The sequence below is a fragment of the Pseudorca crassidens genome, chromosome 11 (genome assembly GCF_039906515.1).
Source record: "Pseudorca crassidens isolate mPseCra1 chromosome 11, mPseCra1.hap1, whole genome shotgun sequence".
Classification (NCBI taxonomy): Eukaryota; Metazoa; Chordata; class Mammalia; order Artiodactyla; family Delphinidae; genus Pseudorca; species Pseudorca crassidens.
This window is the reverse complement of record NC_090306.1, coordinates 727,149-751,532: the sequence shown is the minus strand read 5'-3', so window position 1 is coordinate 751,532 and position 24,384 is coordinate 727,149. Positions and strand designations below refer to the sequence as shown.

Sequence of the window (24,384 nt, the reverse complement as noted above, 5' to 3'; positions counted from 1 at the left end):
CTTTTGTTTAAACAGCAGAAAGTCTTCAGGTCTTTAATGGCTTATAGGCAGGGTTTCTGGTCACCCAGGAGTCCAATCTTAGTGCCTCAGAAAGTCTTTTAATTATGACTCCTGGGGAAATACCAGTGAAGGGACACTGTCTCCCTGACCTCCTGGACTGTTTTTGTCAGGAGACTCTGGACATGCCATTGCCAGGGAGCTCGGGTCCCATGTGTGCTGGGGATGGGTGGGGGGCATGGACGGGGAGTCCTGGGCTCAGCTTCAGCCAGATTCTATTTGTAATTGTTGAGAGGATTTCAAAGTGCTGTTTCTAATTAGCTTCTCATTGAAACCCTGTCCTGGTCCCACAGGCCTCTTCTCTGCACAGCATTAAACACAGCCCTGCCCCATCTGCAGCTGACCCCTTCTAAAGAAAAAAAGTTGCAATGCAAAACAGTGTAAGATTTTTTTTTTTAACTGCTAGTTTTTTGTTTGGTTTTTGTTGACTCGACTCTATGTACTTGTTCTTTAAACTACTGGAGTTTAAACTATTGAACTGCCACAGGTGTCTTCAGGTCATAAGTCCCATCCACTGCTGAAAAGTAGCACGGAAATTTAAAACAGACTCTTGGTGCACCACGTACATATTTTTTCCCAAATGTGTGTGATGCAATTTATATAAAATGATAATTGTTCAGAATTCACATCAGATGGGAACTGCTGGAATTATAACACGTTATGATGCAGGAGAAAGGGGCATGAGAAATTGTGAGGCAAAGAGGTATCTCACTAAGCAGAGGTGTTTTTATGCCAGCAGGCACCCCAGGGTGGGGGCAGTCTGGAGAACGCATTTGGAGACCAGGCAGGGATTGAAACCCCGGAGAAGGGCCACTGCGGGCGGGGGCGGTCAGGACGTTGCAGCACGGATTCTGGACCTTCCTTCTTGCTCCTAGGCGCTCCGCGGGCTTTGAGTTTTGTTGTTGTCGAGTTCTCCAAATCACAGACTTTTTTTTTTTTTTTTTAAACATGTAATTGACTTATAACATTAGTTTTAGGTGTACAACATAATGATCTGATATTTGTACACACTGCAAAATGATCACCAATAGGTCTAGTTAGCATGTATCACCTCACACAGTTACAGATTTGTTCTTATGATGAGAACCTTTAAAATCTACTGTCTTACTAGCTTTTGCATACACAGTACAGTATTATTAACTACGGTCACCTGTTTATAACTGGAAGTTTGTACCTTTTGACCACCTTCGTTTTTTTAAATAGATCTTTATTGGAGTATAATTGCTTCACAATACTGTGCTAGTTTCTGTTGTACACCAAAGTGAATCAGCCATATGCATACATATGTCCCCATATCCCCTCCCTCTTGAGCCTCCCTCCCACCCTCCTTAACCCACCTCTCTAGGTCATTGCAAAGCACCGAGCTGATCTCCCTGTGCTGTGCTGCTGCTTCCTACTAGCTAACTGTTTTACATTTGGTAGTGCATATATGTCGATGCTACTCTTACTTTGCCCCAGCTTCCCCCTCCCACCCCATGTCCTCACGTCCATTCTCTATGTCTACCTCTTTATTCCTGCCCTGCAACTAGGTTCATCAGTACCATTTTTTTTTTTTTAGATTCCATATATATATGTTAGCATACAGTATTTGTTTTTTTCTTTCTGACTTACTTCACTCTGTATGACAGACTCTAGGTCCATTCACCTCACTACAAATAACTTGATTTTGTTTCTTTTTATGGCTGAGTAATATTCCATTGTATATTTGTGCCCCATCTTCTTTATCCATTCGTCTGTCGATGGACATTTAGGTTGCTTCCATGTCCTGGCTGTTGTAAATAGAGCTGTAATGAACATTGTGGTACGTGACTGTTTTTGTTTGTTTTTGTTTTGTGGTACGCGGGCCTCTCACTGTTGTGGCCTCTCCCCGTTGTGGAGCACACGCTCCGGATGCACAGGCTCAGCAGCCATGGCTCACGGGCCTAGCCGCTCCGTGGCATGTGGGATCCTCCCGGACCGGGGCACGAACCCGTGTCCCCTGCATCGGCAGGCGGACTCTCAACCACTGCGCCACCAGGGAAGCCCTATGACTGTTTTTGAATTATGGTTTTCTCAGGGTATATGTCCAGTAGTGGGATTGCTGGGTTATATGGTAGTTCTATTTTTAGTTTTTTAAGGAACCTCCATACTGTTTTCCATAGTGGTTGTTATCAACTTACATTCCCACCAACAGTGCAGGAGGGTTCCCTTTTCACCACACCCTTTCCAGCATTTACTGTTTCTAGATATTTTGATAATGGCAATTCTGACCCAGAGTGAGGAGATACCTCATTGTAGTTTTGATTTACATTTCTCTAATAATTAGTGATGTTGTGCATCTTTTCATGTGCCTTTTGGCCATCTGTCGTCCTTGGAGAAATGTATATTTAGATCTTCCCGCCCATTTTTTAATTGGATTGTTTGTTTTTTTGATATTGAGCTCCATGAGCTGTTTGTATATTTTGGAGATTAATCCTTTGTCCGTTGTTTCATTTGCAAATATTTTCTCCCATTCTGAGGGTTGTCTTTTTGTCTTGTTTGTGGTTTACTTTGCTGTGCAAAAGCTTTTAAGTTTAAGTCCCATTTGTTTATTTTTTTTATTTTTTATTTTTTTTCCATTTGTTTATTTTTGTTTTTATTTCCATTACTCTAGGAGGTGGGTCAAAAAAGATCTTGCTGTGGTTTATGTCAAAGAGTGTTTTTCCTAGGTTTTCCTCTAAGAGTTTTATAGTGTCTGGTCTTACATTTGGGTCTTTAATCCTTTTGGTGTGAGTTCAGTTTTTTTAGATTCCACATACAGGTGAGGGCATACAGTATTTGTCTGTCTCTGACTTATTTCACTTAACAGAATGCCCTCAAGTCATCCATGTTGTCACAAATGGCAGCATTTCCTTCTTTTTGTGACTGAGTAATATTCCACTGTATATACACCACCTCTTCTTCATCCATGGACACTTAGGTTGTGTCCCTGTGTTGGCTGTTGTGAATAATGCTGCAATGAACAAAGAAGTCCATATACATTTTCAACTTAGTGCTTTTACTTTCTTTGGAAAGATACGCAGGAGTGGAATTACTGGGTCATATGATAATTCTGTTTTTTATTTCTTGAGGAACCTCCATACTCTCTTCCATAGTGGCCGCACCAATTTACATTCCCACCAACTGTGCACAAGTGTTCCCTTTTCTCCACACCCTCACCAACACTTACCATCTCCTGTCATTTTGATGATGGCCATCATGGCCATTCTACCAGGTGTGAGGTTTTAATTTGCATTTCTCTGATGATTAATGATGTTGAGCATCTTTTCATGTGTCTGTTGGCCATCTGTATGTCCTCCTTGGAAAAGTGTTCAGATCCTCTGCCCATTTTTTCACAGGATTGTTAGCTGTTGTTATAACAGTTTGCTTTTTTAAGATGCTGTAAATTCAAGTTATTCAATTGTTACATCTTATGTGCTTAGTATAAATATTAATGTATTTAGAAAAGAACTAACTAGACAACAAATTGTATGATCCCATTTATGTGAAATGTCCAAAGTAAGTAAATCCATAGAAAGAATAGCTTGGTGGTCTCCAGGGCCTGGGGAGTGGGGGATGCAGAGTGACTGCTTATTGGGTGCGGAGCTTTCTTTCAGGTGGTGAAATGTTCCGTGACTTAACACAGATGGTGGTCGCACACGTTGTGAATATACTGAATGCCCCTTTAAGGTTATGCACCTTAAAGTTGTTCATTTCCTGTGAATTTCACTGCAGTATCTTTACATGTATTTCTGAATGATGCAGAATCTCTGATTTAGCAGCAGTCCTTGGCATTTATAATTTTCTAAGTTTTAAAATTCCTGCTTCAATATATAAAAGATAACTAATAAGAACCTACTGTATAGCACAGGGAACTCTATTTGGTGCTCTGTAATGATCTATATGGGAATGGAGTCTAGAAGAGAGTGGACATGTGTATGGCTGATTCACTTTGCTGTGCGGTAGAAACTAATACAGCATTGTAAACCAACTATACTCCAATAAAAAAGTTAATTAAAAAAATTCCTGCTGCATTGTTATCGAAATATTTTAAGCTATTTAAAATCAATTTTAATACCTCACCATAAAATCTGTACGTGATAGTAACCTTTTGGTACTTTAACCTTTGAATGTTAGACTTTTAATAGGGATCACATGGTAGTGGGGGTAAGAAGTTAATAAAAATTCGGTCGTTTTAGAGCAGGTAATACTAGGTGATTTCCCCAGCTTATTTGGGAAGGGGCTGTTCTGTGTCCGAAAGAATTTACACGCTCTTACAGAAAACTCTCGTAAGAAGTGCAGGAGACGTGGTAACAGTTTCCCTACTTACAGTTTCATGTGTTTGCTTCAGGCCCTTTCTCTATGCATTTATTACAAACCTGGGATCACACTGACTGTTGTCTTGTGACATGTGTTTTTCATTTAACATCAAGGTGCCTTTTCATATTTCATTAAATAGTCCTCAGAAAAAACAATTTTTAATGATTGCATCGTGATTATGTAATTTTACCTATTTGTAAACATTTAGGATATTTACAGTTTTTCACTGTTTTAAATAATGTTGACTTTAACGTACTCAGAAATATTTTGCCTCGCTGTCTCACTTTTAAGATAAAGTCACAGCAGTGCAATTACTCTGTTCAGGGTTCCTGATACGTGTGTCCATCTTGTCCTCCAGAAGATCTGTGTCCCCAGCTCACTGAGGGAGTCCCTGTTACCATGTCTTAGCAGACGTGTTACGTGTTTCATCTTGTACAGTTTTGTAAGTGAAAAGGCTGTTTTGCGTTTCCTTATGATCATGGATGTGTTTTACCTACTTCTGTGAATTTTGTATTCATGTTTCATTTTCTTGGTGGGGGCTACTGTTAACTGCTTTGTAAGACATCTTCCCATATTAAGAATAGTACGTCGTTGTATTTGTTGAAAAAATTGTGTAGATATTCTTAGGATGTGCGTAATTACCTATTTTTCCCTTTTCCCCTCCTTCCATTGTCTTCACGCGTGAGTGCCTCTCTTGTGTGTTGACCAGGTGACTCTGGTGAGCAGCCCTGGGGCTGCGTGTCCTCAGTCCTCACTAAGGTGCAGATCCTCTCTGGTATGTCTCTGTTCTGGCTGAAGGGAGAGCATTCCTCATGTTGTCCTTTGTTAGGCAGGGGCAGGACACACACATTGCTGTCATCATTGTATGCAGTAAATAACTAGTGGTTATTATATGTGCTTGTTTTTTTCTGCTTTTTCATTGGGTCTGATGCGTAGAAAGCAGTGCCCTTTTCTTTGAATGAAATAATTCGTTTGGCGAGGCTTGTGTGCCTCTCTGCCCTGCCTTTCTGCCACCCTATCAGTTGACATCTTAGGGGCATCTGCTTGGAGTCACTGTACAGCTGAAAAGAGTAAAGGCATGTTCTTCTGGTTTGCTTTGCTTTGTAAACAGTAGCTCCACTGTAACTTCTCAACTAGGTAAAGATGTTGCCCCAAAGTTGGAAGAATTAGGGACCTTTGGAGCTGGGGGCAGAGCGCCGGAAGGTGCTTCCCCAGCCTTAGGAGGCTTGTCTGTGTGCAACGCCAGCGACAGCCCAGTGTCACGAAGGACATGTAGCTCGTGTACCCTGCCCACTCTGGTTATAGGAGAAAGATTTTAGGGAACTTCGTTTAATTCTATTTGGGTGGCTGAGTACAGTGTCATGTGTGCAGTAATAATGGTTAACATTGTTTTCATTTTCATCTCTCTTCTCTTAGTTCATATTTTTACCTTGTCAAGTAGCCACCGTTAAATTTTAAAGTCAGGCTGAGAATTTGAACAGTAAAACCTTTGACTTTCAAAAGGTCTACTATCTAGGGAAGACTGCTTTCCTAATTATGAGTCAAATGACAATCGAAACAAGTTTTAAGGACCGTAAAAAAATAGTAGAAAATTTCAACGAGAGTGGTTTCAGTGTTTAATTATGACTTTGTATAGATGGCAGTCGGCTGTCATTTTTTTTCCCCCAACGTTAAGACCACTTGTGTAATTTCCACAGAATACAGATATCTAGCATAGAAGATTCTTATTAGGTCTTCTTCCTACTGAAAACATCTGTTAAGAAAAAGTCATATTCCTGATTTAGTTTTGCCTAACGTGGGATAATCAGCATTATCTTTTCTGTAAGGGGAACTGGCATTTTCCCTTCGTAGACACCTGATTCATTTTTCTGTGTCTGTGCAACTTACAGGTGTTCTCTGTTGCAGGCAACAATTATTACCTCTTCGATAACAATTTTAAAAAAGAAAAAGTTCTACCTTACACATCAGCACAGAAGTCAAGGGAAGAAATTGAAAATAACGATTTCAGTCCTCGTTTGCATGTTCTGGGCTACAGAATGGCTCAGAACTAGCTGTGTTGGAAATACCCAGAGTAAAACTTTCAGAAATTATGATGGTAATGGTCCTGTTTTCCTCTTCTTTCCTTAAATTTCTTAGGCAATCGCATTCGCACTAACCACCTGAAATCATTATGTATTAATGCTGTTTGGGTTGAAAAACGAGGGGAAAGCTCTCCAGTCTGAGGGAAGCAGTGCATTTCTGTGCCGTCACCTTCATCTCTTTTCTGTATCTTAAGGCAAAACGGTGGCCCTTCCCACCGAACCCTCCATTTTATTTACTGTTTGATTAGTAAAGAAAAGTGCAAAAGTTGGGAGTTTCGAAGGCGTGCACATTATTGAAATTGTGCTAGCTCATCCTTCTCTTAGTTATTTAGATGAAGGTGCTTCCCCCCCCCCCCCCCCCCCCCCCCGCCCCCAGCCCCCAGCCCCGGTAGGCGGGCCTCTCACTGTCGTGGCCTCTCTCGTTGCGGAGCACAGGCTCCGGACGCGCAGGCTCAGTGGCCATGGCTCACGGGCCCAGCCGTGCCCAGCCGCTCCGCCGCATGTGGGATCCTCCTGGACCGGGACACGAACCCGTGTCCCCTGCATCGGCAGGCGGACTCTAAACCACTGTGCCACCAGGGAAGCCCGAAGGTGCTTTTTAAGGTACCACTTTTATCAAAGATTAAATCTAAGAGTGATGTTGCCTCTCTGCTCCGGTCTGCTCTCCAGATTATCTCCCAAAGACTACAAATTAGATCCGTCATCGGGGCCAAGCCTTTACCTGTTCTGATCCCCACTGTGTGTCTTAATGTGAGTGTGTGTCTGCATCCGTTCATTGATTGTACAGATGAGAAGATGAACTTGTAGCTGGGGTGTAAGTCACCCAGCTGTCTGGCACTATGTGCTGAATAGAGAACGTGGAATCTTTACTCAGAGGCGTGGTCTTGCTTTACTGTGTGTTGACTGAACTTCTTGGCCCCTCGCAGGAGACCCCTGTGCTCGGCAGGATAGAGAAACAGAAGCGCAGGGCGGAGGAGGAGGAGCGCCAGATCCTCCTGGCGGTGCAGAAGAAGGAGCAGGAGCAGCTGCTGAAGGAGGAGAGGAAACGGGAGCTGGAGGAAAGGGTCAAGGCCGTGGAAGGTAGGAGGGCTCTGCCCAGGGCTCCGGCAGCAGGGCTGTCTGCGGGGAGGGGGGGTGGGCGTGTCCCTGGAGCCCTGCCCTGCTGGCTCGGGGCCGGCCCGGCAGTGCCCTCGCCCTTGCCGTCCTGGGGTCCTTCCGTCCCCGCCTTCACTCTCGGCTCCGCTGCATCCCCGTGTGCAATTGAAAAAAGGTGACTCTCGCAGAAGTAACCTTACACACAGAGGAGATGTACTTAAGAAAAGCCTCGCTCTGCCCCGGTGTGCGCGGGCGTGCGGGGTTTCTAACCTTTGTACTTAAAGCACACATGTTAGATGCAGTGGTGTTTATAAGCTGAACTTGATAAATCACTGGATAGCAGAGCATTTTGGCTTTGTTAAATACAGACCAGTATTTTAAGTAAATGTATTGAACTTTTTATTTTTTATTTATTTTTAAAATTTATTTATTTATATATGTTTGGCTACATTGGGTCTTCGTTGCTGCGCGCGGGCTTTCTCTAGTTGTGGCGAGCGGGGGCTACTCTTCGTTGCGGTGCACGGGCTTCTCATTGCGGTGGCTTCTCTTGTTGTGGAGCACAGTCTCTGGGTGCGTGGGCTTCAGTAGTTGGGGCATGTGGGCTCAGAAGTTGTGGCACACGGGCTTAGTTGCTCCAAGGCATGTAGGATCTTCCTGGTCCAGGGCTTGCACCCGTGTCCCCTGCATTGGCAGGTGGGTTCTTAACCACTGCGCCACCAGGGAAGTCCTATTGAACTTTTTTAAAGTTTAAATAAAATAGCATAACACGGATTTGGCTTTTTTTGTTTTTCTTTCCCCCAGCCACACTGCATGGCTTGTAGGATCTTAGTTCGCTGACCTGGGATAAAACCTGGGCCCTGGCAGTGGAAGCGCCAAGTCCTAACCACTGGACCACTGGGAAAGTCCCAGATTTGGCTTTTTAATGCAGTGTTAACATGCAAACTTTAAACACATTTTGGCTGTAAAATTCAAAGGATTCTGGCCTTATGTGATTTCCCCTCTCATTCCTAGGGTATTGCCTTCTGATTTTTTCTTTTTTTTTAAATTAATTAATTAATTTATTTTTGGCTATGTTGCGTCTTCGTTGCTGCGCGCGGGCTTTCTCTAGTTGAGGTGAACAGGGGCTACTCTTCGTTGCGATGCCGGGGCTTCTCATTTTGGTGGCTTCTCTTGTTGAGGAACATGGGGTCTAGGTGCGTGGGCTTCAGTAGTTGTGGCACGTGGGCTCAGTAGTTGTGGCTCGTGGGCTCTAGAGCGCAGGCTCAGTAGTTGTGGTGCACGGGCTTAGTTGCTCTGCGGCATGTGGGATCTTCCTGGACCAGGGCTCGAACCCGTGTCCCCTGCATTAGCAGGTGGATTCTTAACCACTGCGCCACCAGGGAAGCCCTGCCTTCTGATTCTTAATAGGCTAACCCTGTTCTGACCTTGATCATTTCTTCATTCTAGAATGCTTAGTGCATTTAATCTACTAATGTAGCCTGTGCCACATTTGGTGGTATATCATACGTTGAGATTTTGCGTAATTTATTTCCAGTGCTAGATTTAAATTCCTCAAAATAGTAACTATGCTTTTATTTCTTTATATTTTTCAATAGAGTTCTGTAATTTTCAATGGAGTTCTTATTAGGTACCATTGTCATTTGACTTTTTTCTAAGTTGAAGTATGATTGGCATACACCATTCCCTTATTTTCAGGAGTAAACACAATTCGACATTTATGTACATTGCAAAATGGTCACCACAATAAGTTAAGAATTTGATTTCTTGTAATGAGAGTAGCTTTCACATACACAGTACAGTGTTATGGACTGTGGTCACCACAGTGTACATCACATCCCCGGGACTGACTTGTTTTGTCACTGGTAGTTTGCACCTCTTGACACCGTCACCCATTTCGCCCACCCCGGCCCCCCTTCTTTGTGTTCTCTTTATCTGCGAGTTTGGTGTCGTTTTGTTTTGTTTTGGAGGTAGATAACGGTAATGGTTGTACAACACTGTGAATGTACCTAATGCTACTGAATCATATACTTAAAGTGGTTATAAAGGTACATTTTTATATTTCTCACTAAAATTTTTAAAAAGCAAAAAGAAAAGGAAAAGTCCAAATAAATATACTGCTATTTATTAGGATTGTCTTTGTATAAAAAGGATGTTACAAGACTGGAGTCTGACAGATACTCATGCTAAGTGAAATGAGCCCGTATGGAAGGGGACATTGAGACTTCCTTGTTCTCAGTGTGGTTGATGCGAAACCTAAAAATTCTTCTTGCCTCAATTATGTGGAGATTCTATTTGTTATTCAGTATAATACTTTGTCTGATATTGTGTAAATACCCTTTTTAAGAACATTTTTGAAATCTTAACCAAGTAAGGAAAATTATCAGAAGCTGCTTTTAGGGGGATTAAAAACAGCAGTAAGTGAAACAGACTGTCAGATCGAATTGTGGGTGTGGAGTGGTCCGTCTAGGGAATCTCTGCCCCGGGAAGGATGACCATGGATAAACCCGTGCTGAAGAGGAATAGACATGAGGAGGCACCACTGTGAGCAGCGGTTAGTAGGTGGCAGCAGACAAAATAGAAAAATATTTAGCATTATCAGGTATAAAAAAGAAGAAATTGGAAACATCAGGAAGAAATAACCTTGAGGAAAGTACAGGCAGATTCAAAGGAAACAAATATTGAAGGAACTTCTAGAAATGTAAATATGGTAATTGGAATAATAACTTGATAACTGGGCTCTAAAGCTTAGTTAGACCTGAGGAGAGAACCACACTGGAAGAGCTGCGTGGGGCTTGTGCAGAATGCATCACGGAGATAAAGGGGATGACGTGGCGGGAGAAGTCGCCTCTGGTCCATCGTTCAGTGTGCGGTCACAGAGATGCTTCAGTGGAGAATTTCACGTGGGTCTTTGTTTTAATGCAAGTTAGAGAAATACAAAAGCTGAAAGGGTGTGAGGCAGGGGGAATAAAGAGAAGGGTTGGGGTCATCAGACCCGCAGGTGAGGAGGGGCTCGCAAGCTGGATGTTAGTCTCAGGGCAGGCGCCAGCCCGGTTCTGGAACTGCCAGCTGTGCCTTCCCAGTGATGGACGTCTTCCTAAGGAGGGACAAGCTGGTGGGCTGTTTAAGAGCACCCAGGGGGGGAGAAATCCATCCCCCCCCCCACTCCCCGCCGTCTCCTGTCCCCTCTAGTGCTCCCTGTGGCGGAATATAAAGCCGGCAGAGAGTGGGGAAACTGCTTGATAATTGACTCACGGGTCACAGACCAGAGCTGCAGGGTGTGTCTGTCCACTGTTGTAAAATGGAAGGATCAAGTGATGGGGCAGAGGAAATATTAGATATGAATGGTTGAGAGATGAGATACAAACTGGATAGAATACAGACCCAAGGGACCGAATCATGGAACACATGGCCCATTTCCAGTCGGGAAAAGAGAATGTTCTGTAACAGAGACAGCAGACTTCTCAGGAGCAGCAGTAGAGTTCAGGAGGAAATGGGATTGGATTTTGTGTTAGTTTCCTAGGGCTTCCATAACAAATTACCACAACTAGGTGGTTTAAAACAGCAGAAAGTAAGTGTCTCACAGCTCTAGCGGCTGGAAGTCTGAAATCTGGGTGTTGGTGAGGCTCTGGGGTCATACTCTCCTGTGCTTCTTCTAGCTTCTGGTGGTTCCTGTGTTCCTTCTTTTCTGGTTTCCTCTGGGAACTTCCTTAAACCAATATCTATTTTCTTAAATGTAAGCAAACATTCTACTTAATATGGAAACATCAGAAGGGTTCCCTTTTTGTTTTTTTAATTTTATTTATTTTATACAGCAGATTCTTCACCCCCAGGGCACAGCAAAAGACTATAGACCAGGAGCTCGGTCTTTCTGGTGGAGACTTATTAGCTGATCACCATGGCTGCGGCCTGAGGGGTAGGTTTGTAATTAAGCCTGCATCTAGGGGCCCCCGAATCCTTTCCAGAGATGTCAGAGGGCGGGCCCTCCAGAGCCCAGATTTCTTGGAGGGAGGCTTTACATGCATCTGACACCCATGGTTCACACCTTGAACACCTGGCTCTGGTGGCCAGAGGGGCTTGTATTCCTGGGTCCCACAGGACTGTGGTGAGCGGAGGGCCAGTTTGGGACAGGCTGGCACACTCCATGCTGTCACGTGATGGAGGCCACCCTGCTTGTCCTGGAGCATCAGCCTGAGGGACAGGCTTAGGTTGGGTGTGCAGAGCTGCTCTCATAGGTTGGAGGCTGTGAGTGCCTGCTGTCTCCCACTTTCCCTGAGGTGGGCCCCCGGAAGAGAGTTTATACACTTGTCTGTGACTGCCACTCAGGGGTCACTGCAGGTCCCTGACTGGTGGCCAGTGGGACTCAGGCTTGCAGTTGCTCACAGCCCTGTATGTTTGTGAACTTTAGAGGAAAGTGTCCAGTCAGTCTGAATCTGGGTTCTGAGACCCTCCCCTTTGGGACACTGACAGGTCTTGGCACACCCTCAACTGCTGGGAGCCACTGAAATACATCAGGCTGCCTGGACAAGCACAGCGATTTGAGAGACGACCAAGAGCTGGGAAGAGCTAAACAAAAAGGCTCATCTCCCACATGAGGCCCCGCCTTCAAGACTGGGAGAGGCGGTTGTTTCCTTTTCTGCACAGAAGTCAACAGAGTCCAGCAAAATGAAGAAACAGAGGGGGCTTCCCTGGTGGCACAGTGGTTGAGAGTCCGCCTGCCGATGCAGGCGACGCGGGTTCGTGCCCCGGTCCGGGAAGATCCCACATGCCGCGAAGCGGCTGGGCCCGTGAGCCACGGCCACTGGGCCTGCGCGTCCGGAGCCTGTGCTCCGCAACGGGAGAGGCCACAGCAGTGAGAGGCCCGCGTACCGCAAAAAGAAACAGGAATATGTTCCAAATGAAAGAACAGATTACAACCTCAGAAAAAAGCCTTAATGAGACAGAACTAATTTACTTGATAAAGAGCTAAAGTAATGGTTATAAAGATGCTCACCAAACTGGGGAAAAGAATGCATGAACACGTGAGAACTTCAACAGAGAAGGAAAATATTTGAAAGTGCCAAAGAGAAGTCTCAGCTGAAGAATACAATAACCAAAATGACTGAGATACAATAACCAAAATGGCGGAGACTCGATGGTTGAAAACTTCCTGACCTTTGGGAAGGAAACAGACATCCAAGAACTCAAAGAGACCCACACCAAGGCACATTATAGCTCAGTTGTCCAAAGTTAAAGACAAGGAGAGAAAAACAACTTGTCACATACAAAGGAAACCTCACCCTCTCCCCGTAAGAACGTGAGCAGATTTTTCAGCAAAACTTTGCAGGCATGATATAGTCAAAGTTCTGAAGGAAAAACTTATAACCAAGAATTCTCTCCCTGGTAAAGACATCGTTCAGATTAGAGACATTAAGAGCTTTGCATTTAAGCAAAAGTGTAGGAGTTCATCACCACTTGTAAGAAATGTTGAAGGAACTTTGTTAAATTAAAAAGAAAGGGCACTTATTAGTAACAGGGACACATGAAAGGATAAATCTCACTGGAAAAGTAAATACATAATAAAGGTGGTGGATTAATTGCCTATAAAGCTAGTATGAAGGTTAAAAGACAAAAGTAGTAACAATAACTATGATTATAATAATTAAAGGATAAACAAGATAAAAAGATGTGAAACATGACATCAAAAGTATAAAACATGGGAGTGGAGAGTAAAAATGATGAGCTTAGAATGGGGTTGAATTTAAGTTGTTACAACTTAAAATAGACTGTTGTAGATGTAAGTTATTATATGTAAGCCTCATGGTAACCACAACGCAAAAACCTACAGTAAATACACGATAAAGAAAAATGAATTATAAGCATATCACTAAAAATAGTTATCAAACCACAAAGGAAGGGAGCAAGAGAAGAAAGAAACAAACTACAAAAGCAGCCACAAAGCAGTTAGCAGAATGGCGATAAGTACATATCTACTGATAGTTACTTTAAATGTAAATGGGCTGAATTCTCCTGTCAAAAGACACAGAGTGGCTGAATGGATAAAGAAAAAACAAGATCCATCTATATTCTGCCTACAAGAAACTCACTTTAGATGTAAGGACACACACAGACTAAAGTGAAGGGATGGAAAAAGATACCCATGCAGATGGAAACCACAAGAAAATCTGGAGTAGCTGTCCATATATAAGACAGAATAAACTTCAAAATGAAGACTGTAGTAAGAGATAGAGAGGAGCTATATCTAATGAAAAAGGGGTCAGTCTTCAAGAAGATACAACATTTGCCAGTATTTATACACCCAGCAGAAGAGTGTGTAAATATATAAAGCAAATATTAACAGACTTGTAGGGAGAGATAGACAGCAAAACAATAATAGTGGGGGACTTTAATACCCCACTGACATCAATGGACAGATTATCTAGACAGAAAATCAGTAAGGAAACACAAACCTTAAATTATATGTTAGACCAGATAGACATGGACTTAACAGATATTTGCAGAACATTCCATCTCGAAGCAACAGAATCCACATTCTTTTCAAGTGCACATGGAACGTTTCCAAGATAGATGAAACGTTAGGCCACCAAAAAATCTTAATAAATTTAATAGGATGGAAATATTTTCCATTCACACTGGTATGAAACTAGAAATTAATAACACGAAGAAAACTGGAAAATTCACAAACATGGGGAGATTAAACAATGTGCTCCTGAACAACCAATGGGTAAAAGAATATCCAAAAGAGAATCAAAATACCTTAAGACAAAAGTGAAAATGTAAGATACCAAAAATTATGGGATGCGGCAAAAGCAGTTCTAAGAAGAAAGTTTTGATAAATGCCTACCTCAAGAAAAAAGTAAAGTCTCAAATACACAAACCAACTTTACACCTCAAGGAACCAGCTAAAGAAGAACATAAAAATCCCACAGAAAGAAGGAAATAAAGATCATAGCAAAAATAAATGAAACGGAAACTAAAAAGAATAGAAAAGATCAATGAAACCAAGAGGTGATTCTTTGAAAAGCTGAACAAAACTGACAGACCTTTAGCTAGACTCACAAGAAAAAAGAGGACTCCAATAAATAAAATCAGAAGTGAACACTAGATATTACAGCTGGTGCCAGAGAGATACAAAGGATCATAAGAGACTACTGAGAACAGTTAACATTGCCAACAAACTGGACAACCTAGAAGAAATGGATAAATTTCTAGAAACATACAACTTACCAAGACTGAATCATGATGAAATAGAAAACCATAACAGATTAATTACTAGTAAGGAGATTGAATTGGTCATCAAGAAAACCTTCCTACAAACAAAAGTCTAGGACCAGTCCAGGAATATACAATGCAGAAATGACAGTCTCTTCAATAAATGGTTTTGGAAAAACTGGACCACCGGGGCTTCCCTGGTGGTGCAGTGGTTAAGAATCTGCCTTCCAACACAGTGAACACAGGATCGATCCCTCCCTGGTCAGGGAACTCTAGATCCCACATGCATGCTGCAACTAAGAGTTCACGTGCCACAACTAAGGAGCCCACTGGCTTCAACTAAGACCTGGTACAGCCAAAAAAAAAAAAAAAAAAAAAACAAACAAAACTGGACCACTGCTTCACCCCATACACAAAAATTAACTCAAAATGACATACAGACTTGAATGTAACACCTGAAACCATAAAACTCCTGGAAGAAAACATAGGCAGTAAGCTTCTTGACATCGGTCTTGGCGATGGTTTTTTGGATCTTACTACAAAGGCAAAAGCCACAAAAGCAGAAATAAACAAGTGGGCCTACAGCAAACGAAATAGCTTCTGCACAGCAAAGGAAACCATACACAAAATGAAAAGACAACCTACTGATTGGGGGAAGATATTTGCAAATCATATACCTAATAAAGTCTTAATACCCCAAGCAGGTAAAGAACTTATACAAGTCAATAGCAAAAATCCCCCCAAAAAACAAAACCACCAAGCCCAAACAATCCAATTAAGAAATGGAGGACCTTGGGACTTCCCTTGTGGCGCAGCGGTTACGAATCCACCTGCCAACGCAGGGGACATGAGTTTGATCCCTGGTCCAGGAAGATCCCACGTGCTGCGGAGCAAGTAAGCCCATGAGCCACAACTACTGAGCCCACGTGCCACAACTACTGAAGCCCATGTGCCTAGAGCCCGTGCTCTGCAGCAAGAGAAACCACGGCAATGAGAAGCTCGCGCACTGCAACGAAGAGTAGCCCCTGCTCACCACAACTAGAGAAAGCCCGTGTGCAGCAACGAAGACCCAACGCAACCAATAAATAAACAAATTTATTTTAAAAAAAAAAGGAGGACCCGAATAGGCATTTTCCCCAAGAAGACATAGAAAAGATGCTCAATGTCAAGTCAAAACCACAATGAGATACCACCTCATACCTGTCAGAATGGCTAGTATCAAAAAGACAAGCAATAACCAGTGTTGGCGAGGATGTGGATTAGAGCAAAACCTCGTGCACTGTTGGTGGGAATGTAAGTTGGTGCAGCCACTATGGAGATTTCTCAAAAAACGAAAAATAGAACTACCATATGATCCAGGAATTCCATTTCTGGGTATTTATCTGAAGAAAACAAAACTAATTATAATAAAAGATACATGTACACCCATGTTCATAGCAAGATGTATAATAGTCAAGATACGGAAGCCACCTAAGTGCCCATCACTAGATGGATAAAGAAGAGTTGGTGCACACACAATGGAGTAATGTTTAGCCATTAAAAAAAAGCGTGAAATCCTGCCATCTGCCACAACATGAGTGGGCCTAGAGGGCATTATGCTAAGTGAAATAAGTCAGAGAAAGACAAGCACAGGATGAGCCGTTTTATATGTGGAATCTCTAAAGAAAAAAGCTCATTAGATAGAACAGATCGTTGGTCACAGGAGGCAGAGTGTTGGTGGGGAAGTGAGAGAACTGGGTTATGTTGGTCTGTCTGTTTAGTTTAAATGAATGGAATAAAAGTTTTAAACAGTAACTGGTAAAAATCGAAGGATGAAGCATTTTGTTTCCTCTTTATGTTTTATTTTGAATATGAAAATAATTGATGAGAAAAGAAGAATTCGGTCAATAAATTTAGCAGAAATACTAGAATTAGAGTAACAAGTAACGAAACGGTGGATCTAGACAAAGCTTTCCTCAACCAAGCTTCCAGGAGACTGCTGAGTCCTAATGCCCTGCAGTAGGGGTCAACTAACTTTCTGTGAAGGGCCCTGGGCCATGCAGGGCTGTGTTTCTATAAAACTGTGTGTGTGTGTGTGTGTGTGTGTGTAACAAAAGTAGTTTGCTACCTGCCCTGCGTGCTAGAGTTTTTGCTCGGCCCTAAAGCATCCAGTTACATGTGTTGAGTTAACTTCTGTCCCACATATATTTACACGTAGTACTAGGTATATACCTTGGAATTATTGAGAAAACAATCACACAAATAATTTTCTCTACAGTTTACTTCTATCTTGGAACTGTGTTTGATCTTTAAGTATAGGAACTTTATAATGGAAGGATCAGGTAAACACTAATGGAATTTAACACCACAGAAGAAAAGGTAACCATATATTGTGTCTGCTGAGGTGATGAAAAAGGAAGTACAGGCATCACCTATGGAATAACATTGCCAAGAAACACACCGTTTGTCTGGTCAAAGGCCCTCAATAGAACTACCACAGGGCACATTAACACTGTGATGAGAATGCCACTTGCTAAATCCGGAACGTGGGAAATTCTACCAAGACAAAATGACCCAATTTCTCCACCAGATGAATTGGAAGAGGACATTGTTACACATTCCACTAAATTTAAGAGACATACCAACCAAATGCACTGTCTGGACCTTTTTGGATTTGATTTGAACAAACCAACTTAAAATTATTGAACAAGTGGGTAAGTTTGACCTTGACTCAGTATTTGATGTTAAATATTAAATAAATCATTTTATGTTCCTGAAATTCATACAGAAGAGCAGAGGGCCAAGTATAGCCAAGATAATTTTAAAAATCGATATGTTCAGGACACTCATTCTACCAGATAGCAGAATAAAAGCTGCCGTGAATGTGGGAGAGTGTTACTGGCTTGGAGATGGGTAGTGAGACCTGGCAGTGAACAGCCAGAAACAGACCTGGTTCCTCACCAGGCGCTGCCAGCACCATTGCCGCCTGATGGGCTAAAGGCCAAAAGCTTTTTGAAGAAAACATAGGTGAGGGTCTTTAAGATGCTGGGACAGAAAGAATTTAAGTAACAAAAGCATAAACTACGGGGGAAGGAGATTGATATACTCGATGACATTAATTGTTTAAAATTTACAGATGACTAAAACACCTTAAACAAAGTGAAAAGACAAATCAGGTATGGAAGGAAGATAGTTTTAATAAAGACTTCTTATCCACGTTATTTAAAAGCACTTCTCCAAATCATTTAGGAATCCAACAACCCACAGGGAAAAAAGGCAAAGTATATAAGCAGGGTATTCACAGAAGAGGATAATAAACATGAAAATACGTTGTGTCATTCCAATCAGGAAAAGGCAAACAGAAACATCAGAATTCCACGTCATATATATCAGGATAGAAAAAATGCTAAAAATGTCCCCCTCGATGTGAGAGTGAGGTAGCTCGCTTGCGTCACTTGTGAAGGAGTAGCTGTGAGCCTGTAAAGGCTCCGCAGTGCACCTGGCAGGTCCCTGCTGCCGTGGACCCTGGGCGGCTCACCCGTGCTCGGGAAGGCGCCTCTCTCGAAAGGGTGGTTCTCACGATGCAAAGAATCAGAGTCCTAATGTTAAAGTTTGACAGCTTGGTATGCGGATATTCGTTAATTTGGTTATACTTTTCTTTAAGCTTGAAATCATTCTCTTTGTTAAAAAACAGTTTTGAACGTCGTTCATAGCAAAGTGCCTCTGATTAATTAAAGCAGATACAGATTCTCTTACACTTAAAAGTTTATTTATAAATGAGCATGAAGTAGGAGCAGAGGGAGCTTGGTGAGAGCACGCTGTCTGCAGGTTTAGGGCTGTGTCGTGCTCCCACCGGGCACCTTCCCGGGCCTCTCTCTCCGTCGTTGGGTCTTGCCTTCTGATGGTGTTCTGCATTCCTTGCCTCTCTTCCGCCCTGCTGGCACGAGGGCCAGGCAAGCCAGCAGTGCAGTGTCAAGTATGTTTCTTGTGGCCACAGCTGGGAGCCAGAAAACGCCCTCCCTCTTCCAGCTCCTGGCCCATCCAGCTGGCTTCTTCCCTCGCTCGCAGGAGCCCTCCTCCTGCACTGGCAAGGGTGCACCAGCTGCCGTGGGTGGGGTGGCCGCCGAGCAAGGATAGCTGGTGTGAGAGCTGCGATGGGCTTGTACCGTCCTGGGTGTGTTTGGATTGAGGTCTGGTCCTAAAAAGGGGATGTTGTCTTCTTGCTGGAAAGTTAGGAAGGCCTTGGGGTTGTCAGAGAGGGTGACCCTCAGTCAGTGCTCTGCTTTTCCCTGTCCCTGTAATTCTGCTTTCCTTCTCTCTTGGTCTTCCCCGTCCCCGTCCGGGGCCGCCTTCCTCCCTCACCCCCCGACCTGAACTTGGTAGGACTAAGAGGAAGTGGGTCCACAAAGCATTGCATCTCTAGCACCATCCGAATTAGCAAAGAGAGGACTCAAAGGGAGCAGAAGTCAGCGTTTGGTGATCTGTTTCCTCCTCTCAGAACAGACGTCTGCCCCTCTGGAGCCCGACGCACCTGTGCTTTGTGTTCACGCAGATCGCGCCAAGAGAAGGAAGCTCAGGGAAGAGAGGGCCTGGCTGCTGGCTCAGGGCAAGGCGCTCCCCCCCGAGTTGTCCCACTTGGACCCTCCCTCCCCTCCGCGGGAAGAGAAGAGGACGAGAGACCCGTGAGTGTTGAGTGGCCCCAAGCCTGCCTCGTCGTGTCCTTAGAACAGCCCTCTGTGGGGGTCGTGGCCAGTGCTCGTGAGCTCCTTCCGCTGCTGTCTGACTTGCTGGGTTATTATTCTTTAGATCACAGAAGTACTTACTAGAGTAGAGTAAAACCTGGCAAAGAGTGTGCTATTAAATCACGAACGTTACAGAATCATAAATGAGTTTCACGAAACCATCATTTTGTAGATGGAAAAGGTGGTGGTCCTGTTCGGCTGACGTATGCTGGCCCTCATCCTCGTCGCATTGTCAGGAGCGTTCTCAGTGTTACAGACTTTCCTTAACAAAGGTGTACTGGGACTGTTCCAAACCTGGGCGCAAGTGAGCTGTGTGTGAGGTTGGAGCAAGAGCTCCGAGGAGAGAAGGTGGTCTCAGCTACCGCTAATCTCTTCTTTTCTGATTTACAGCTTTGAGCTGGACGACGATTTCACTGCCATGTACAAAGGTCAGTTCCCACACTCAGCTCCCGTGTTCTGCCTAAGTGTGTTCCCACGTCGGTGTGTTAACCCAGCTCTCCTCTTTGGCCCTCAGTTCTGGACGTGGTGAAGGCTCACAAGGATTCCTGGCCCTTTTTGGAACCAGTGGATGAATCGTATGCCCCTAACTATTACCAGATTATCAAGGTAGAGGTGGCCTTGTCAGCTGTGCGCGACTGTGATGTGTGCATCTTTAGTGGTCTGTGTTGCTGTGTGTACGTTCACCTGCTGCCCCTCAAGGGTCAGGGCTGCTGGGTGCACCCCAGGCTTCTGAGCAGCTCCTAATGCTGTGATCGCTCCGCCTCGCAGGACCTGCAGGATGCTGTGTTCTCCAGCCTGTGATAATTAACGTGTCCTGTTGTAGGTCCCCATGGATATTTCAAGCATGGAGAAGAAACTGAATGGAGGTTTATACTGTTCCAAGGAGGAGTTTGTGAATGACATGAAGACTATGTTCAGGAACTGTCGAAAATATAACGGGGAAAGTAGCGGTAAGTACAAGAGGGGTGGCTGTGGGTGCACGCTGGCACACCAGTAGGACCAAGAGCAACACGCCCCCTCTTTTAGAAACACACCTTCCAGAGATTCAGACCTTCCTTGGGGACCATCAGGAGAATGTGTGTTAACGCTGTGGGATGGGCGTGCCGGGCCCTGTCCCGCCCCACCTGGCCAGAGGGGCAGCGGTGGCTGGCGGCCCGGGTCCTCGTCTTCCCCCAGGCCCGCCTGGGTCTATTTGTCCTCGGCCCCCACCGTCAGCCACCTTTGCATCAAACAGCAGACCTCTGATGACACAGCCTGTGTCGCGCCAGGTGCTGAAACTGGAGCTCACGATGCCTTCTTTTTTTTACTAGACGGATTCAGTGATTGTACTTAATGTTTCTGCGGTTTGGCATTAAAGAATTCAATTTTTACCGGGTTGGGGTACTGGGCTCACTGTCCCAGCCACACAGGCTGGAGGCCAGAAAACCGTGTACTGGTTTCTTGTTCCGGTCTCGTGTCCGTAGCCCTACAACATAGGAAGCGCTGCAGCCCAGGCAGCCGTGCAGTCGAGCCCGGGGCTGCCCCGTTGCATGTTTGTGGGCGGAGGTCTGGGGGCCTGCCCAGCGGGGCTCAGGCCTCGGTCCCCCGCAGAGTACACCAAGATGTCGGACAACCTGGAGAGGTGCTTCCACCGCGCAATGCTGAAGCATTTTCCTGGTGAGGATGGGGACACGGACGAAGAATTCTGGGTCAGAGAGGAGGAGAAGCGGGAGAAGAGGCGTGGTCGGGCTGCACGCAGCCACGTGTGCACCCGCTCCCGGGACTCGGAGGCGCCTGGCCGGAAGCAGCAGCCTGCGGAGAACGGGGGGAAGTCGCTGCCCCCTGGGCGCCGCGCTGCATCCTCTGCGGCCGGTGAGAGCCGCGGCTCTGCGCATCCCCCTGGCGAGGTGGGCATCCCGAGCAGCCGCAGCCTCCCTGGACCCCTGCATTACGGTGGACCCAGCCAGGCGCCCCTCGCAAGCCAGCTGGTGAGGAGCAGCTTTGTCCCATCGTGGGTTCCCCTGGTTGAGGGCTGGGGCGGGGCGTGAAGCCTTCTCAGTAGATCCTCTCCCAACATGGTGTCCTGCTTATGGGTGGTCTCTTCTCCCTGTCTGCCCTTCCTCTATCCTTCCTTTATTTTAAATCCTTCTTTTTCGAAATCATTTGAACCACACATTCTCAGCACGGGCATTATTAACCCCTTTTAAGTTCAAGGCACAGAGGTACATACAGTATGTAAGTGAACCCTTCACGAGGGGAGCAGTTGGGGAGAACACTGGCGGAGGCGGCTCTGGGGAGAGACAAGGACGGGAAGCCCCTGCTCTGGGCCCTCCTGTGGTGAGTGTGCGCACGGAGCAGGTGGCGGCCTTGTCCTCCAGCAGGACATTCGTCTTCCGGATGCGAAGGGTGTGCCTCTTCTCTTCTTCTTCTTGCCTTTGCTCCGTGCCCTCCAGAGGCCAGCAGGACAGGGAACGTTTTGTCCTCTCCGAGGGTCGGATCCTGCCACCATCCGTGTCTCCTCTGGAGCCCCAGAGCCGCACCCCGGCGGGCCTGGACAGCATCCCCAGCCTTTAGCAGTGCAGGTAAGCAAACGGCTCAGCATGCACAGGTACAAAGGTGCGTTTCAGAAATACAGTCTCTCCCCAGGTTAAATTGGACTTGTAATTTCCCATTACCTTGTGGTAAGCACATCTCTTTTCTTGTTGCCAGCCTCCAGCTGGAATTAACCATCACCGAGGCCCCCCCGACGAGAAGCCGGTGTGCGGGGGCCTAGCGCCCCTTGCTGACATGGGATCGCGTCCTGGACCCTCGCTGCTCGGGCAGATGAGCAGCCCCAGCCAGGAGGGGACTATGTATCCTCCAGCTCATTTCCAGCCAGGCTTTATCCCTCCCAGGCACGGTGGGGCTCCGGCCCGACCCCCAGCCTTTCCTGAGAGTTCAGAAATCCCTCCCAGCCACATGTACCGATCCTACAAGTACCTGAGTCGAGTACACTCTGCAGTCTGGAATGGGAATCACGGTGCTACAAATCCAGGACCCTTGGGGCCAGATGAGAAGCCCCCCATGGTGCCAGGACCCTCTCACCAGCCTCGCACTCTGGGTCACATGATAGATTCCCGAGTGATGAGAGCACCCCTCCCCCCAAACCAGTGGCCAGAACAATCAGGCTTCCTACCTCACGGAGTTCCTTCTTCGGGGTACATGCGACCACCCTGTAAACCTGGTGGACATCGGTTCCAGCCCCCTCCAGCACCAACGCAAGGTTCTCTCTTTGGAGCACCGGCCCAGGCCCTGCGGGGAATGCAGGGCGGGGACTCCATGCTGGACAGCCCAGAGATGCTCGCCATGCAGCAGCTCTCCTCGCGGGGGTGCCCGGCAGGCATGCCTTACCGCCCCCGCCAACCCGTGCCGCCCCCTGCGCCTGGCCCTTTCCCCCCAGTGGGCGTGGCGGCCCCCAAGCCTGCCTCGGGGGACCCTGGGCGGACACAGGACAGCAGGGAAACACTGGAGCCTGAGAACGGCCGAGGTAATTCTCAGGCTCACCTTCATCTGCCCTTTGGCTCTCTAAGCTGTCAATTAAGCACTCACCTTTTTTTTTTTTTTAACATCTTTATTGGAGTATAATTGCTTTACAGTGGTGTGTTAGTTTCTGCTGTATAACAAAGTGAACCAGCTATACATATACATATGTCCCCATATCCCCTCCCTCTTGCATCTCCCTCCCACCCTCCCTATCCCACCCCTTTAGGGGGTCACAAAGCACCGAGCTGATCTCCCTGTGCTATGCGGCTGCTTCCGGCTGCTTCCCACTAGCTGTTTTACATTTGGTAGTGTGTATATGTCTATGCCACTCTCTCACTTCGTCCCAGCTTCCCCATCCCCCTCCCCGTGTCCTCAAGTCCATTCTCTACGTCTGCGTCTTTGTTCCTGTCCTGCCCCTACGTTCTTCAGAACCTTTTTTTTTTTTTTAAGATTCCATATATATATGTTAGCACACAGTATTTGTTTTTCTCTTTCTGACTTACTTCACTCTGTAGGACAGACTCTGGGTCCATCCACTTTACTACAAATAACTCAATTTCGTTTCTTTTTTTGGCTGAGTAACATTCCACTGTATATATGTGCCACATCTTCTTTACCCATTCATCTGTCGATGGACATTTAGGTTGCTTCCATGTCCTGGCTATTGTAAACAGTGCTGCAGTGAACATTATGGTACATGACTCTTTTTGAATTATGGTTTTCTCAGGGTATATGCCCGGTAGTGGGATTGCTGGGTCGTATGGTAGTTCTGTTTTTAGTTTTTTAAGAAACCTCCCTACTCTTCTCCCTAGTGGCTGTATCAGTTTACATTCCCACCAACAGTGCAGGAGGGTTCCCTTTTCATCACAACCTCTCCAGCATTTATTGTTTGTAGATTTTTTTTTTTTTTGCGGTACGTGGGCCTCTCACTGTTGTGGCCTCTCCCGTTGCGGAGCACAGGCTCCGGACGCGCAGGCTCAGCGGCCATGGCTCACGGGCCCAGCCGCTCCGCGGCATGTAGGATCTTCCCACACCGGGGCACGAACCCGTGTCCCCTGCATCGGCAGGCGGACTCTCATCCACTGCGCCACCAGGGAAGCCCTGTTTGTAGATTTTTTTGATGATGGTCATTCTGACCGGTGTGAGGTGATACCTCATTGTAGTTTTGATGTGTATTTCTCAAGTGATTAGCGATGTTGAGCATCCTTTCATGTGTTTGTTGGCAATCTGTATATCTTCTTTGGAGAAATGTCTGTTTAGGTCTTCTGCCCATTTTGGGGTTGGGTTGTTTGTTTTTTTTGATATTGAGCTGCATGAGCTGCTTGTACATTTTGGAGATTAATCCTTTGTCCGTTGCTTCATTTGTAAATAGTTTCTCCTATTCTGAGGGTTGTCTTTTCGTC

At 45.5% G+C, this 24,384-nt stretch overlaps 1 protein-coding gene across 7 annotated transcripts in view; it reads left to right on the top strand.

Moving 5' to 3' along the window:
- Positions 1 to 24,384, top strand: part of CECR2 (CECR2 histone acetyl-lysine reader) — a 157,868-nt gene that overhangs the window by 119,968 nt on the left and 13,516 nt on the right. For 5 of the 7 annotated variants that reach the window (XR_010947406.1, XM_067755955.1, XM_067755959.1 and 2 more), the window contains 9 exons: positions 7,382 to 7,535; positions 19,291 to 19,420; positions 19,871 to 19,908; positions 19,995 to 20,086; positions 20,304 to 20,430; positions 21,071 to 21,447; positions 21,668 to 21,796; positions 21,913 to 22,041; positions 22,169 to 22,985. Coding sequence is in view for 6 of the 7 variants with exons in the window: in XM_067755955.1 (XP_067612056.1) it covers positions 7,382 to 7,535; positions 19,291 to 19,420; positions 19,871 to 19,908; positions 19,995 to 20,086; positions 20,304 to 20,430; positions 21,071 to 21,447; positions 21,668 to 21,796; positions 21,913 to 22,041; positions 22,169 to 22,985 (1,993 nt within the window). In the remaining variant the exon portion in view is untranslated. The remainder of the gene's footprint in view (positions 1 to 7,381; positions 7,536 to 19,290; positions 19,421 to 19,870; positions 19,909 to 19,994; positions 20,087 to 20,303; positions 20,431 to 21,070; positions 21,448 to 21,667; positions 21,797 to 21,912; positions 22,042 to 22,168; positions 22,986 to 24,384) is intronic. The other 2 variants (XM_067755957.1, XM_067755956.1) reach the window with 1 other exon arrangement.